This window comes from Uloborus diversus, chromosome 5, assembly GCF_026930045.1.
Source record: "Uloborus diversus isolate 005 chromosome 5, Udiv.v.3.1, whole genome shotgun sequence".
Lineage (NCBI taxonomy): Eukaryota > Metazoa > Arthropoda > Arachnida > Araneae > Uloboridae > Uloborus > Uloborus diversus.
In genome coordinates, this window is record NC_072735.1 from 85,106,233 (window position 1) to 85,118,925 (window position 12,693).

At 32.1% G+C, this 12,693-nt stretch overlaps 1 protein-coding gene across 2 annotated transcripts in view; it reads left to right on the forward strand.

The window, feature by feature from the left end:
* Positions 1–12,693, forward strand: part of LOC129223409 (GMP synthase [glutamine-hydrolyzing]-like) — a 70,808-nt gene that overhangs the window by 38,938 nt on the left and 19,177 nt on the right. For both annotated transcript variants that reach the window (XM_054858004.1, XM_054858003.1), the window contains exon 12: positions 6,088–6,203. In XM_054858004.1, the coding sequence (XP_054713979.1) occupies positions 6,088–6,203 (116 nt within the window). The remainder of the gene's footprint in view (positions 1–6,087; positions 6,204–12,693) is intronic.

Sequence of the window (12,693 nt, forward strand, 5' to 3'; positions counted from 1 at the left end):
CCCCAAAATACAAGAAGTGTAAAAATATTTTAACTTATGAGAAAATTCCTGGGTGGAGCTTGTTACAGTGTACACAGTAAAAAAGATCAACGGAATTAAACCATGCAACTTGATTTACGCTGTATGTAAAAAAGGTACTCGTGAAATATGTTCAGAAAGGGTTTCTTGTAACAAGTAGACATAAAAATATTTTGTTGATAAAGATTACTTTTTATGTAATAATTAGAATTATTAAAAGGCGTTTCTATTATTTTTAAAAAATAAAATGAAATAAAAATAACTACGCATTTTATACTACAGTTTTTAAGAGCAAGAAAATGCTTCAGCACCTAACGATTAATGTACGCAGTACATTCATACCAAATAGCCAGACGTATAGTGCTTTTCAAAAAGATATAAATTTAAATGTTGTTCTAATTTTGTAGGAAGAAAAAAGATTACATAGTAAGTCTGAATTATTCTAAAAGGTACTTTTATAAATTATTCTTGAATTGACTTCTGTTTAGTGTTACAAATAAATGTATTGTTGCATCAGAAAAATACTTTTAAAACTTTATATCATCTTTTTCCAATGTGAAAAGGGATTTGCAGCAGACAGATATAAATACAGAAGCAAATTAAGGGTTGAGAACATAATTTAAGATTGAAACTGTCAGATATTTGAGTCAAACTTTAAGCTTCTTTATTCCAAAACTATCCCGTTTAGAGTTTTTTTTTTTAAAGTTGACTGAAGCTCAACAAATAATAATCACTGGGTTTGTTACTTGTTTAATTTGTTTTGCATTCATTTACTAGTTATTATTTTAGTTTTTAAAAAGTGTTTGTACATATTTTGGTTAGGGATGCACTATAGTGATTTTGCCGTATACCGGATATCCGATGCCCCCTTACCTGCCGGATTCGGATATCCAATGGATATCCGGCATTTCGATTGCATTGCATGTTGGCATATTTTTCTACAACGCCGTTTCAAAACAATAAATCAAACTTGTTCCACATATCATTTCTTTAAAAACATGTTAAGTACATTCAAATGTACTTTTTTAGAGCCTCTATATTTTAATTTAGGAATTGTGCTATATATAAAATGAAACATTAAAATATTATTTTATTTCAACAGATTTTTTTCGAAAGAGACAAACTTTCGGCAAAAATTAATTCTGTATGTAATGTACACATGGTTTAAACTTTTAATTATTCATAGTTGAAATCTTAAAGGTCGTATAATGAGTCGTATTTGTTATTAGATTTGCATGATGTGTAGAAATTTTTTAAAACTTCATCATAAAGTAATACATTTTCTTGTTTCCAATTTAGAAATAACAAAAAATAAAACTTTGCTTTGAAATCATTTTTATTACGGATAATACACCTGTAAAATCTTTCTAACATACAAGTTAAAAAAGAAAATATTAAAACAGGGCCAGTTTGACTCAAAAAATAAATAAATAAACTTAAATAATCAACTTAAAATTTTACTTTAATTCCAGAAATAAAGGTACATTTTCTCTAAAGATGCAAATTAGCATCCTAAATACAGGGGTGCCCCCCCTAAGAGCAAGAGCCCACCCCCTAAAAACCATAAATACCCCCCAAATAGAAAGCCCCCCAAAAAAGAAAATACCCCTAAAACACCCCCCCCCCCCTTAGGTGGGCAACCCAGTTAACAAATTAATAAACTTATGCTAAAATAATCAACTGAAAATTTTACTTTAATTCCAAAAAACAAAGATTCACTCTCTCTAAAGATGCAAATTAGCATCTTAAATACAGGGATGCCCCCCTAAGAGCAAGGGCCCACCCCCTAAAAACCATAAATACCCCCCAATAGAAAGCCCCCCAAAAGAGAGAAAAATACCCCTAAAACATCCCCCCCTAGGTGGGCACCCCAGTTAACAAATTAATAAACTTATGCTAAAATAATCAACTGAAAATTTTACTTTAATTCCAGAAAACAAAGATTCACTCTCTTAAAAGATGCAAATTAACATTTAAATACAGTACAACCTCGATATCTCAAATCTCTCGGAATGGGAAAATTTTTCGAGATATCGAGTTTTTGAGTTATCAAGGTTTTTAAAAAAATACACTAGTAACTCTCACATTTACACACACGTAGGCTACATTTTGAAATGAACAACAATTTCAACCTAAAAATTTAAAAATTCTAATTTTATCTTTAACCAGTAACCTCGCATTCAAAAAGTTCTCATCAGCCATTTTGTAGGAGTTAAAAAAACTGAATGATGAAAATGAAGAATGCATTTTCCGTTTTCGCTTGAAAACTGACGGACGAAAAATCGAACCCCTTTCCTCAAAGTGGACAACATGTTCAAGAGAAATGCACAAAGACTCTAAACTCTGGGGAAAACACAGCACCCCCGTCATACCAACACTCCCCTATTATCTTGCCTGAATCCCTTATTCACAAAATTTCCAAGAAAAGAGATGAAAAACGTTAAGGAATTGTCTCTGAACTGGTTTTGCTACAAAAATTGCCAAAGCAAAACGACAATTGAAACTTGCTTCTGTGCAAAAATTTCGACATATCAAGGGTTTCGAGAAATAAATTTTGAGATAACTATGGAAAATACATAGGGGTTTTCATGGAAAATGTTGGGGAAAATTTTTGTTTCGAGACATCAAGGGTTTCGAGATTAGGAGGTTCGAGATATTAAGGTTTGACTGTACAGTATTAAGAGTCATTCTCAACGCGTTCACTATTTAAAAACAAATTAATAAACTTACGCTTAAATAATCAACTTAAAATTTCCCTTTAATTCCAGAAAATAACGATTCACATTATTAAAAAATGCAAATTAATATCTCAAATATATTATTAAAAGTCGTTCTCAACGTGTTAACAATTTTTTTAAAACATAAATAAAATTATACTTAAATAATCAATTGAAAATTTCATTTTAATTTCAGAAAATAAAGATTCACATTCGTAAATGATGCAAATTAATATTTTAAACAAACTATTAAGAGTCATGTTAAACACGTTCACGCTTTTAAAAATAAATTAATAAACCAATTCTTAAATAATCAACTTGAAATTTCACTAAATTCCTAAAAATAAAGTTACACATTCTTAATTATGCAAATTAACATCTTATATATAATATTAAAAAATATGCTAAACATGTTCAATCTTTAAAAAGCTCTCTCCGTTTTTTCTTTATTTATATTTTTAGTTCATACAGAGATTATTTGAAGTCTGAGAATTCGAATTTCACTTGCCCGATCTGCCACCCTCCCTTCTCCTTCCTCTAAAATGTGTCTTGCTTTCACTAAAATGAATTGTACGTTTGTTCTGAGATTTTTTTTTTTTTGTGGATGGTTTTTTTTCCAGGTAAATTTCAACTCATTTTCACGGAAGTGGAATAATTTAAAAAAGGGGGAGAAAACTTTTACGACTAACTAAAAATAGAAAAAATACAAACGCAACACAAAATTTTGGACATAAATGAATGCAATGAAAGAATTTTAGCATGTGTAGAAATATACAAGCAAATATAATTTCGAAAATAGTTCGTTTGTACTACTGCGCGCGCTGGGTGCAAGCATCGACTACGTCATTGGTCGCTACATATTGGTTTCTTGATGGTTCTTCATCCTTTTACTATCACTGAAAACGGAAGTTTCCACACTGTACTACTCTAAATATTGCTTTGTTTCAGTGCAACTATTTCGCATTTTTTATTAATTTCTTTCATTCTTCGTTTTAATGTTCATGAGATATAATGGCACCAAAGCGTGCATTATTAAATTATTAATACACTGTAACTATATTATTGTTTTATTTACATGTCTCTCTCCCATTGACCATTAATTTTGTACATCGTAACAGTTTTATGTTGAATAATACAGCTTTTTTTATGCAAGAAACGGTAATATATAGTTAAGAAATGGTTCAAAATAGTGTGAGAGGTGTTTACGAATGCCTAAAATTTTTTAGTGTGTTTCTAAAAATGTATTTTAATTTTCAACACGACCGCTCCTCCAACTTCAAGCGCTTTGATATGAACCATTTCAAGGTCGACTTTTCACTTCAGCATGTTAAAGCAGAGAGAGTGAGAGAGGGAGGGAGAAATTATTGGCAACATACCGTCAGCAGATTCGCGAAGGAGAGGGGACAACGATGCGGGGGAATGCCAGAAGCTATGTTTAAAGAGGAATGGTAGTTTTTGAAGCAGCAATTAAAAGAGAAAGCATCATCGAAAAGTTTATGAAACTGAAAGCTTTAACTAGAATTTTTGCAAAAGTAAATTCAAAATTAAACCCTCATTTCGTACCGGATATCCTGCAAAAAACTGTCGGATATCCGGATCCGGAGCGGCTTGCCGGATCGGATACCTCGTAGTTCCGGATAGTTAAAAAATCAGCCGGATAGGCCGGATACCGGATATCCGGTGCATCCCTAATTTTGGTACTATGATTTCGTTTTTGTTGTAAACTACTGAGCAACATGAAACTAAAACACTTCTACAAAATTTTATTGTATGCGTGACTTTTTTTTCTTCTTTTTACTTTCTTCTATATCTAATATATAGAAGAAAGTATTGGATTCGTGCAAATTTTCGAATTTCGAATTTTGACGGATTCGAACGTTTTGAGGTGTGCTGAGTCCATTTCGACTATTTTTGGAAAATGTCTGTCTGTCTGTGTGTGTGTATGTATGTGTGTGTGTATGTATGCGTGTATGTGTGTGTGTCACGTCTGTGTGTGACCAGTTTTTTGTGGCCGCTCTACAGCAAAAACTACCGCATGAAATCGAACGAAATTTGGTACACATATGTGCCCCTATGTGAACTTGTGCCCATTGGTTTTTGGCACGAATTCCTCCAAGGGGGGTGGAGCAATGGGACGTTTTTTGAGTTACGCGTGCTTGCTATTCCTCAGGAAGTAATTGGCGGAATCAAACAAAATTTGGTCCATATGTTGCCATTAACAGGAACAGGTGCTGATTCAATTTTGGTGTCAATAACTCAAACGGGGGTTGAGCTATAGAACGTTTTTTGTCGTCAATTGTGACTGCTGTATCTCAAGAAATAATGAACAGAATGAAAGAAAAATTTATCGGCAAGTAGTCCTTAGTGGGTATAAGAGCTGATTTTATTTTGGTGTCACCAGCTAAAAAGGGGGTAGCGCAATCGCCCGTTCTTTTTTTCCATTGTGAGTGCCCTATCTCAAGAAGTAATGCTACGTTGTGGTTGAAATTTGGAATATATTTGAATCCATATGTAAACAGGCTTTGGTTCAATTTTGACGCCAATCGCTCCAAGAGGTGTTGATTTTTTTTTTTTTTGTGAATAAAAATATTTTTATTAATGCAACAATAAGAAAGATAAATCGTAATAGATTGTCGTCTGCGTATTTCTCGTGATTTTAATTGTATGGAAATGATAGGAAATATTATCTCGATGATTTAAAATTTTTAACTGTTGCCATCTTGCGTTTGTTAACAAATAAAATATTTGCTCTTGCAATAATTCAGATATTGGGATGGTCGTCAAGGTTTTGCATGTGTAATTTTGTTTTTGTTGGGAATATTGCTTCCTTGTCAAGCATGGGGAGGGATCAGAAAAAAAAAGAAAAATATAGAAGAAAGTTTCGTGATGGCCACAACATACTAGTTTCTTACTTGTTACTTGCTACTTACTACAAAAGGGGTTTGCCAACTTCTTTCGTCTTTTGGAAGGGTTTTCAAGGGAAAAAAGGTTAGGAACTATTGCTGTAAACTAATGTTAACTTACTTTTCCATGTGCAAGAGAAAGAACCCATGTGTTTTCAATGTACAGTCTTTCTACTTCCTGCCCAAGAATCAAAATATTTTTTTTTTCAACGTATTTTTAAAAAGTTTTGTTACAAATTAAAAAAAAAAGTGTTTTTACTAAAATTTTAGTTTGAAAATATAGATACCGTATATGTCCTAGAAGCAATTAGTAAATCATTTTTAAACCAGTAATAAAAATAAACAATGAAAAAGTAGTTACTAATAAGTAACCTTAAGATTAAAAAAAAATTCTATATCTAAATAATTTTATTTTTGAGCTGTTCAAATTTCCATGTTTTGCATTTTAGGACCAGGTCTTGCTGTCAGGGTAATATGTGCGGATGAGCCATACATGGATAAATTTTTTTCTGAAACGAGTGTTCTTGTTAAAGTTATTGTGGAATATGCAGTTTCTTCTGAAAAGGTTAGTATTGTGTGTTAAGTATAATATGAAGTATAGAAAATTAACAGGAAGTTAACTAAAAAGTGATTTAGAGAAAATTCCCGAAAGCTGAAATCAGTAACAGGCAATTTGCAATATTGAGCCTAGAAACCAAGAGATAACTTCAAAAGATAAAAAAAAGGTTAAAATCTGCATGTAAATCTTAAAAGTTTATTCTAGTTAATGTAATTTGAAAATCATTGAATAATTGAAGACATCTTGCAGCTAAACTAGCGATAATTGTTTCAAAGCTATGAAAAATTTGACTAACAAATTGATGAAAACATGAAACACTATTATATCAGTTACATATATAGAAATATAATAGTTTTTTTATCCTAAAATTTAAATATTTTGAATGGTTTTTTAGGGGTCTGTCCAGGATTTTTCACAGGGTCCGTTTTTTGTGAAAAAACAATTAGTTTGTAAAAAATCAAATTTTGCAAAAAAAAAAAAAAAATTTTGTAAAAACAAAATTTTTGAATTTTGAGATGGTTCAAACTGCATCATTGACACTTAATATTGAATGTTTTCCCTCTTTTCTGTTGAGAATATCATTCTCGAGTGTTTTTCGAGTATGGGAGGGCGGCATCCCTCTTTGGGAGATGGGTACCCCTCAAGTATCAATATTTATTTACCATTCTACATTATGCAAAATTATACTAGAAATGTTATATGTATAGTATTTAAAATAATTGTAATAAAGAAATTCAGGCAGGGGTTCAGCATTTAACTTTTTGAACTAAGACATTGTTAAAAAGCATAAAATTTCGTTTAAAATTTATAAACTCCTTGATTTTTACAAAAAAAAAAAAAAAAAAAAAAAAACAAATATTTTAATTGTTTACCTCTTAACAAAGCGTACTAAACATCGAAAATTTGAAAAATCAGATTCCCATAATGAATGCAAACAGATCGCAATCCTCAAAGTGAAAACATCAGAAGTATAAAAACGGCTTGTAAAATAAATATTTCTGATAAAATTATTTTAGAATTGCACTTTAGAGTCCTATGATAAACATTTCATTAATGTCTGGACACAGTTGAATCAAAAATAAATAAATAAATAAATAAAAAATGAACCATTGATTTAGCATTTAAATTTTTGACTCATGAAAGAAAATAGAATTCCGCTTTAAAAACTTAAAATAAGCGTTGTTACAAAAATAAAGAGACTTTTCATTTATTTGCATCCTGATAAAGCGAAGTTAGCTTGAAAAAAGAATAAAATATGATTCTCATATCGAATCTAAAAAGATTGCGCTTTTCAAAATGTAGGCATCTAAAGAAAAAAAACGATGAATAAAAGAGTTTATTTAAAATTAATTATTCTTTTTAGCATCGAAAAATCAAACCCATATAACTTTCTCTCCGAAAATAACAATTAAACATCGCCCCGCCAGATGCTAAGTAGCGATAAACAGTTAAAACAGTTTAACATCGCACGCGACGCTAAGTGGAGTTAAGTTTAAAGGTAACCCTATCTGAAGCAATCACATCCCCCCCCCCATCCCTACTATCCTTTGCAGTTTTAAGTTCATTTCGCTGTATATTATTGTTTATTAAATCATGAGCAGGGAGAAAAGTGCTTACGACTGACTTTTTCAGAGAAGTTTGCAATAACACCGCTGCATAAAACAAACAATCAAAATTATAAACCAAATTGGCTTTCAGCTGTTAATTTCCTTTGATAGAAACCAGCAACAAGCATTTTATTTATTTGGCCTTAGTAGTTATTTATCGCTCCTCAAAAGAGTCTTTTTTCTTTTGCAAAATTATCAAATTTTGTATAAGTTGATACCTGTAATTAAGCTTTAAAAAAGGTTCCAAACATTATCGTTGGAAATATGCTGCGTTATTTTGATTTGAGATTTGCTCTTCCAATTAACAATTTGTGAAAGATCCGTTTTTGTTTATCAGAATTTTGTGAAGGGTCCGTTTTGGTTGGTCGGGATTTTGTGAAAGGTCCGTTTTGGTTGATCAGATTTTTGTGAAGGGTCCGTTAACGGACCCAAATTTCCTCTGGCCAGACCCCTGTTTTTTATTGCTATTCAAAGTGAAAAACCATTCTTGTGACTAGATTGTGATAGTAACTGCAAAGTAAATAGTTCAATAATTAAAATCAACTTCTGATAATAATATTTAGTATAATTTTAGCATTCATTACCAAGGCACATATAGGTCTCGTTCTAATAGGATAATCAGTTAACACGGCAGTTGACCATATCACAGTTAATGACGTCATGGTATGCTAGGCTAAATCATAAGAAAAAAAACTTCATTTCCCTCCAAAATACTTCAAGGGCTTCTGCACTGTATATAGCTTGCTCTCTCTCTCTCTTGGTGATTAAAACATTGATGTATTTTAAAATGCATATGATTCATGAGTGTTTTATATTGGTTTCATACCTAAAATAATGGCATATAAATGTGCAGAAATATTTTCAGTATTTTTAATACATAACTAATTTTGTTGGACTCGCATGCTACCATGGATGAAAATACCCGAAGTTCAAGGAACTAAACTGGGTCAGTGCAAGCTCAACGGAAAATTTGTAGAGTGATCTGCTCGGATAAAAACTGGATTTAAAAACACATATTTAACAGTCAAAAACAATTTTAACATTTTTATTCAATAACAATAAATCTATCTTAAAATTTGTAATATCAACAAAGGTAAATAAGCTACTTTTAAACCCACAAACATTTTGACTGAAAATAACCCCCCCCCCCCACAAGAAACATTCATAGAAACACTTTTCATAATACAGTATTGTTCAGTTTCAAAACTTTACAGACTAGTCAAACGCTAGTCCACCTTGAGTCCAATGCCTGAAAATAGAAAAGTCCTGGTAAAACTTAAGATGAAAGTTCATACCACTCAGGATATTCCATCCTTAATACTTGGCATAAAATTGTGAAGGCCTGATCCATCCATATGATCCTATGTGAAAGTTGATTGCAGCCCGTACCACTTGTGGCCAGCCGCCATGCTGGGACCTCCCATAGACTTGACCTGTCGGACACCAAGAACCACCACATCCGGTGAAGAACCCTTACAATCGAACATCCAGTCCAGCCAGACTTCAGGACACCTTTTACTCCAATCCAGCATAAACCTTCAACGGTCTTGTGAAGCCTTTATCCAACAACATCAACTTCCGTGAAAGAAACTCCAATCTTTCACACTTTTTATTTCCTTCACCATCAAAATGTCTCAAGGTGACCAATGGAACCTGCCTGCTCCTTTAGCAGGGCACAACAAAGTTATTTACTACATCTTTTATGAAATTGAAGTCCACTCGACAACGTGGAGCTGACCAACTGGAGCACACTGCTCCCAGAGTAAGAGCTTGGTTGGGTGCACTCACTTAAGCACATTTCCCAATCCCACCATGTGATGTGTCGTTTATCGAATCACATGCATAAATTACCACTGAAACAACACAACACGGTTTATATTCTAACTTTTAAACCTTTTAAAATAGTTGTTCACATGCACTCAGCAGAAAGTTACTCAACTCGGTAACAGTGACGTCACATTGGGCCATGTAAGCAAATGCAAGATTCTGTTGGAGTTTTTACTTTGGGGATCAATTTGCCCGCTGGTTAGGTAGCAGGATAGTTTTCAGTGTTTGTAACAACAATGAACTAAGTTACAAATCTTAAACCTTAGGAATTGTTTTCAAGAACTAAAATTTCTAATTTTTGCTAACAAATTTGCATAAACTTGGCTAGCCTGCTCTCCTGAGAAAGTTAATGATTTAAAAGGCTGATGAAAAGCTATCAGGGTTGCCAACCTTTGGAGAAACAGTTTGAGGAGCATCTGTGGTGATTTTGAGGAGTATTTTGAAATTTTGCGGAGCAGTTTGGTATTTTGCATAAAATTTAATGAAGCAACTTATCTAAAATTGTTTTTGTGCTTCGATAACCATTTTAAGCACTAGCAGAAAATTTAAAAAAAAAACAGCTTTTAGACACTTTGTCATGCTTAAAAGCGTTTGGCGGGGAAATGCGGAGCAAATTAACTTTTTTGCGAAGATTCGCTATTTTTGAGGAGCAACTCCACAAAATGTGGAGCAGTTGGCAACCCTGAGCTATTAAAAGGCTTTTTCACTTCCTAGGTAGAAATATTGATATTAGCTCATCAATAATCTCTTTTAAAAAAACGAATATTGAGCAGGGCTCCCAAATAGTCCGCTTTTCCCACCAAAGCCCGTTTTTTAGGGTAAAGTCTGCTTTAGATTGCTTTTTAAAATTTTGGTCCAATTAGTCCGCTTTTATGTTGTTTATACTTAAAAATTAGATGTTAAAAGCTTTCATTACTTTAAAAGATTCTCTGTGCTGATGTTTGTTGCGTCCAATCACGTGGTCGCGGCGCCTTTTTTCTATTGAACCTGACTTTCCTGTATTATTTCGCTTCAGATTGACGTCATTACTCCTCCTTCAACCGCTGCATCATAGAAATCTAGCAAATAGAGAGGTTCGAGGGAGGCGTTATGATGTTAGAATCGAAGCAGAGTGCTACCGATATTTCTCCAGGGTTTGTACGCCCTTGAAAAACCTTGAAAATGCTTGAAATAAAAATTTCAATTTCTTGGGGGAAGACCTTGATAGTTTCCAAACGGTGAAAAAAATGTGGCAGTTTTTTTGTGCTTGAAATCGAATTGTGCTAGAAAATAGTCCAATTGTGCTCTTTTTTTTTTTTCAAGAATATTTCTTCAGTGCAATTTTCTGAACTTGTGTTCGACATGCAGCATTACGAAAAATTGCTTCCTGTGTTAGCAAATTCAATCTTTTTGCATCTTGTAAATATTTTGATATTTTTTGCAATCGGAAATTATTTTGACAACCGCCATCTTAGATTAGCTATTTTTTTTTGTTTAGTTTCAATAGATTACAAACAACTTTCTTTTTCAGAACCACTGCAACATTACACTTGCTCAGACTTCGCGGAAAATTGCTTGTTGTCTTTGAGGTTTCAATCTTTTTGCATGTTGTATTTTGATATTTTTGGCAATCTGAAGTTATTTATCATACGCCAACATAGATTAGCTAATTTTTTGTTTAATTTCAATACATAACAAACAATTTTTTTCGGAACCATAGCAACATTGCACTTGCTGGGACTTACGGAAAGTTGCTTGTCGTCTTTGAGATTTCAATCTTTTTGCATCTTGTAAATATTTTGATAGTTTTGTCAATCAGAAGTTATTTTGACATACGACATTACAGATTAGCTAATTTTTTGTTTAATTTTAATAGAAAACAAACTACGTTTTTTCGGAACCATGGCAACATTGAACTTACTCGTACTTCGTGAAAAAGTGCTTGTCATATTTGAGATTTCAATCTTTTTGCATCTTGTAAATATTTTGATAGTTTTGTCAATCAGAAGTTATTTTGACATATGCCACTACAGATTAGCTTATTTTTTGTTTAATTTTAATACATAATAAACTTTCTTCATTTTGGAACCATGGCAACATTTCAATTACTCGAACTTCGCCAAAAATTGATTCTTGTGTTTGAGATTTCAATCTTTGTGCATCTTATAAAATTTTTAATATTTTAGGTAATCGAATGCTATTTTCACATTTGCTACCTTAGACTAGCATATTTTATGTTTAATTTTAGTTATATTTTGTTTTAGTAAATATTAAAAAAAATTTTTTTGGAAAACATGCCAACAGTGAACGTGCTTTGCGAAAATTTGATTCTCGTGTTCGAGATTTCAATCCTTTTGCATCTTGCAATTATTTTAATATTTTTGGAAACTGGAAGCTATTTTGACATAAGCTACCTCAGATTGTATTATTAAATTTTATTTTAAAATAACTAAAAACTGAAATACTTTTGCATTTCTTTTTATCCTTATTATTGAAAATACTCATGAGCATTTTCAATTTGAAGATATATGTCTATGATTTTAAACTTGCATATTTATTGATTACATTATTCTATTCAGTAAAATAAGGCTCAAATTTACGTTCAGTGTATTTATCACTAAGGCAACATTTGCATATTTTTGGGTGTGGGGACTTCAATAAAATATTTTATTTCTTACTAATTTTTATATATGCTTGAAGACAGTTACAATACCTTGGTGGCAGAACAACTAATGCATACATATGAAGAAATGATTTGGATACTTAGAGGTTTGCAAATCATTTATTAGTATGCTAATATTTTTGAACTTAAGCAGTAGCTTAGCTAGAAATTACCTCCTGGGTTGGGTGTTTGGTCATAAACCCTCATATGTATATAAACTACCGTGTTAGAGTTGGAAATATGTGTTAAAACCAAGGGGAGGGGGCTATATTTTCTTGTTTTGCAGTACCTTATATCAAAATGAATTCTGTTTAAACTGGTTACGTGAAAATTTTTGTAAATGACTATGTGCTAAGGTATTTACTGTCAGAGCTGTATCTAAAAGGACTCAGCTAGGTATGCACTGATTCATCGATCACTT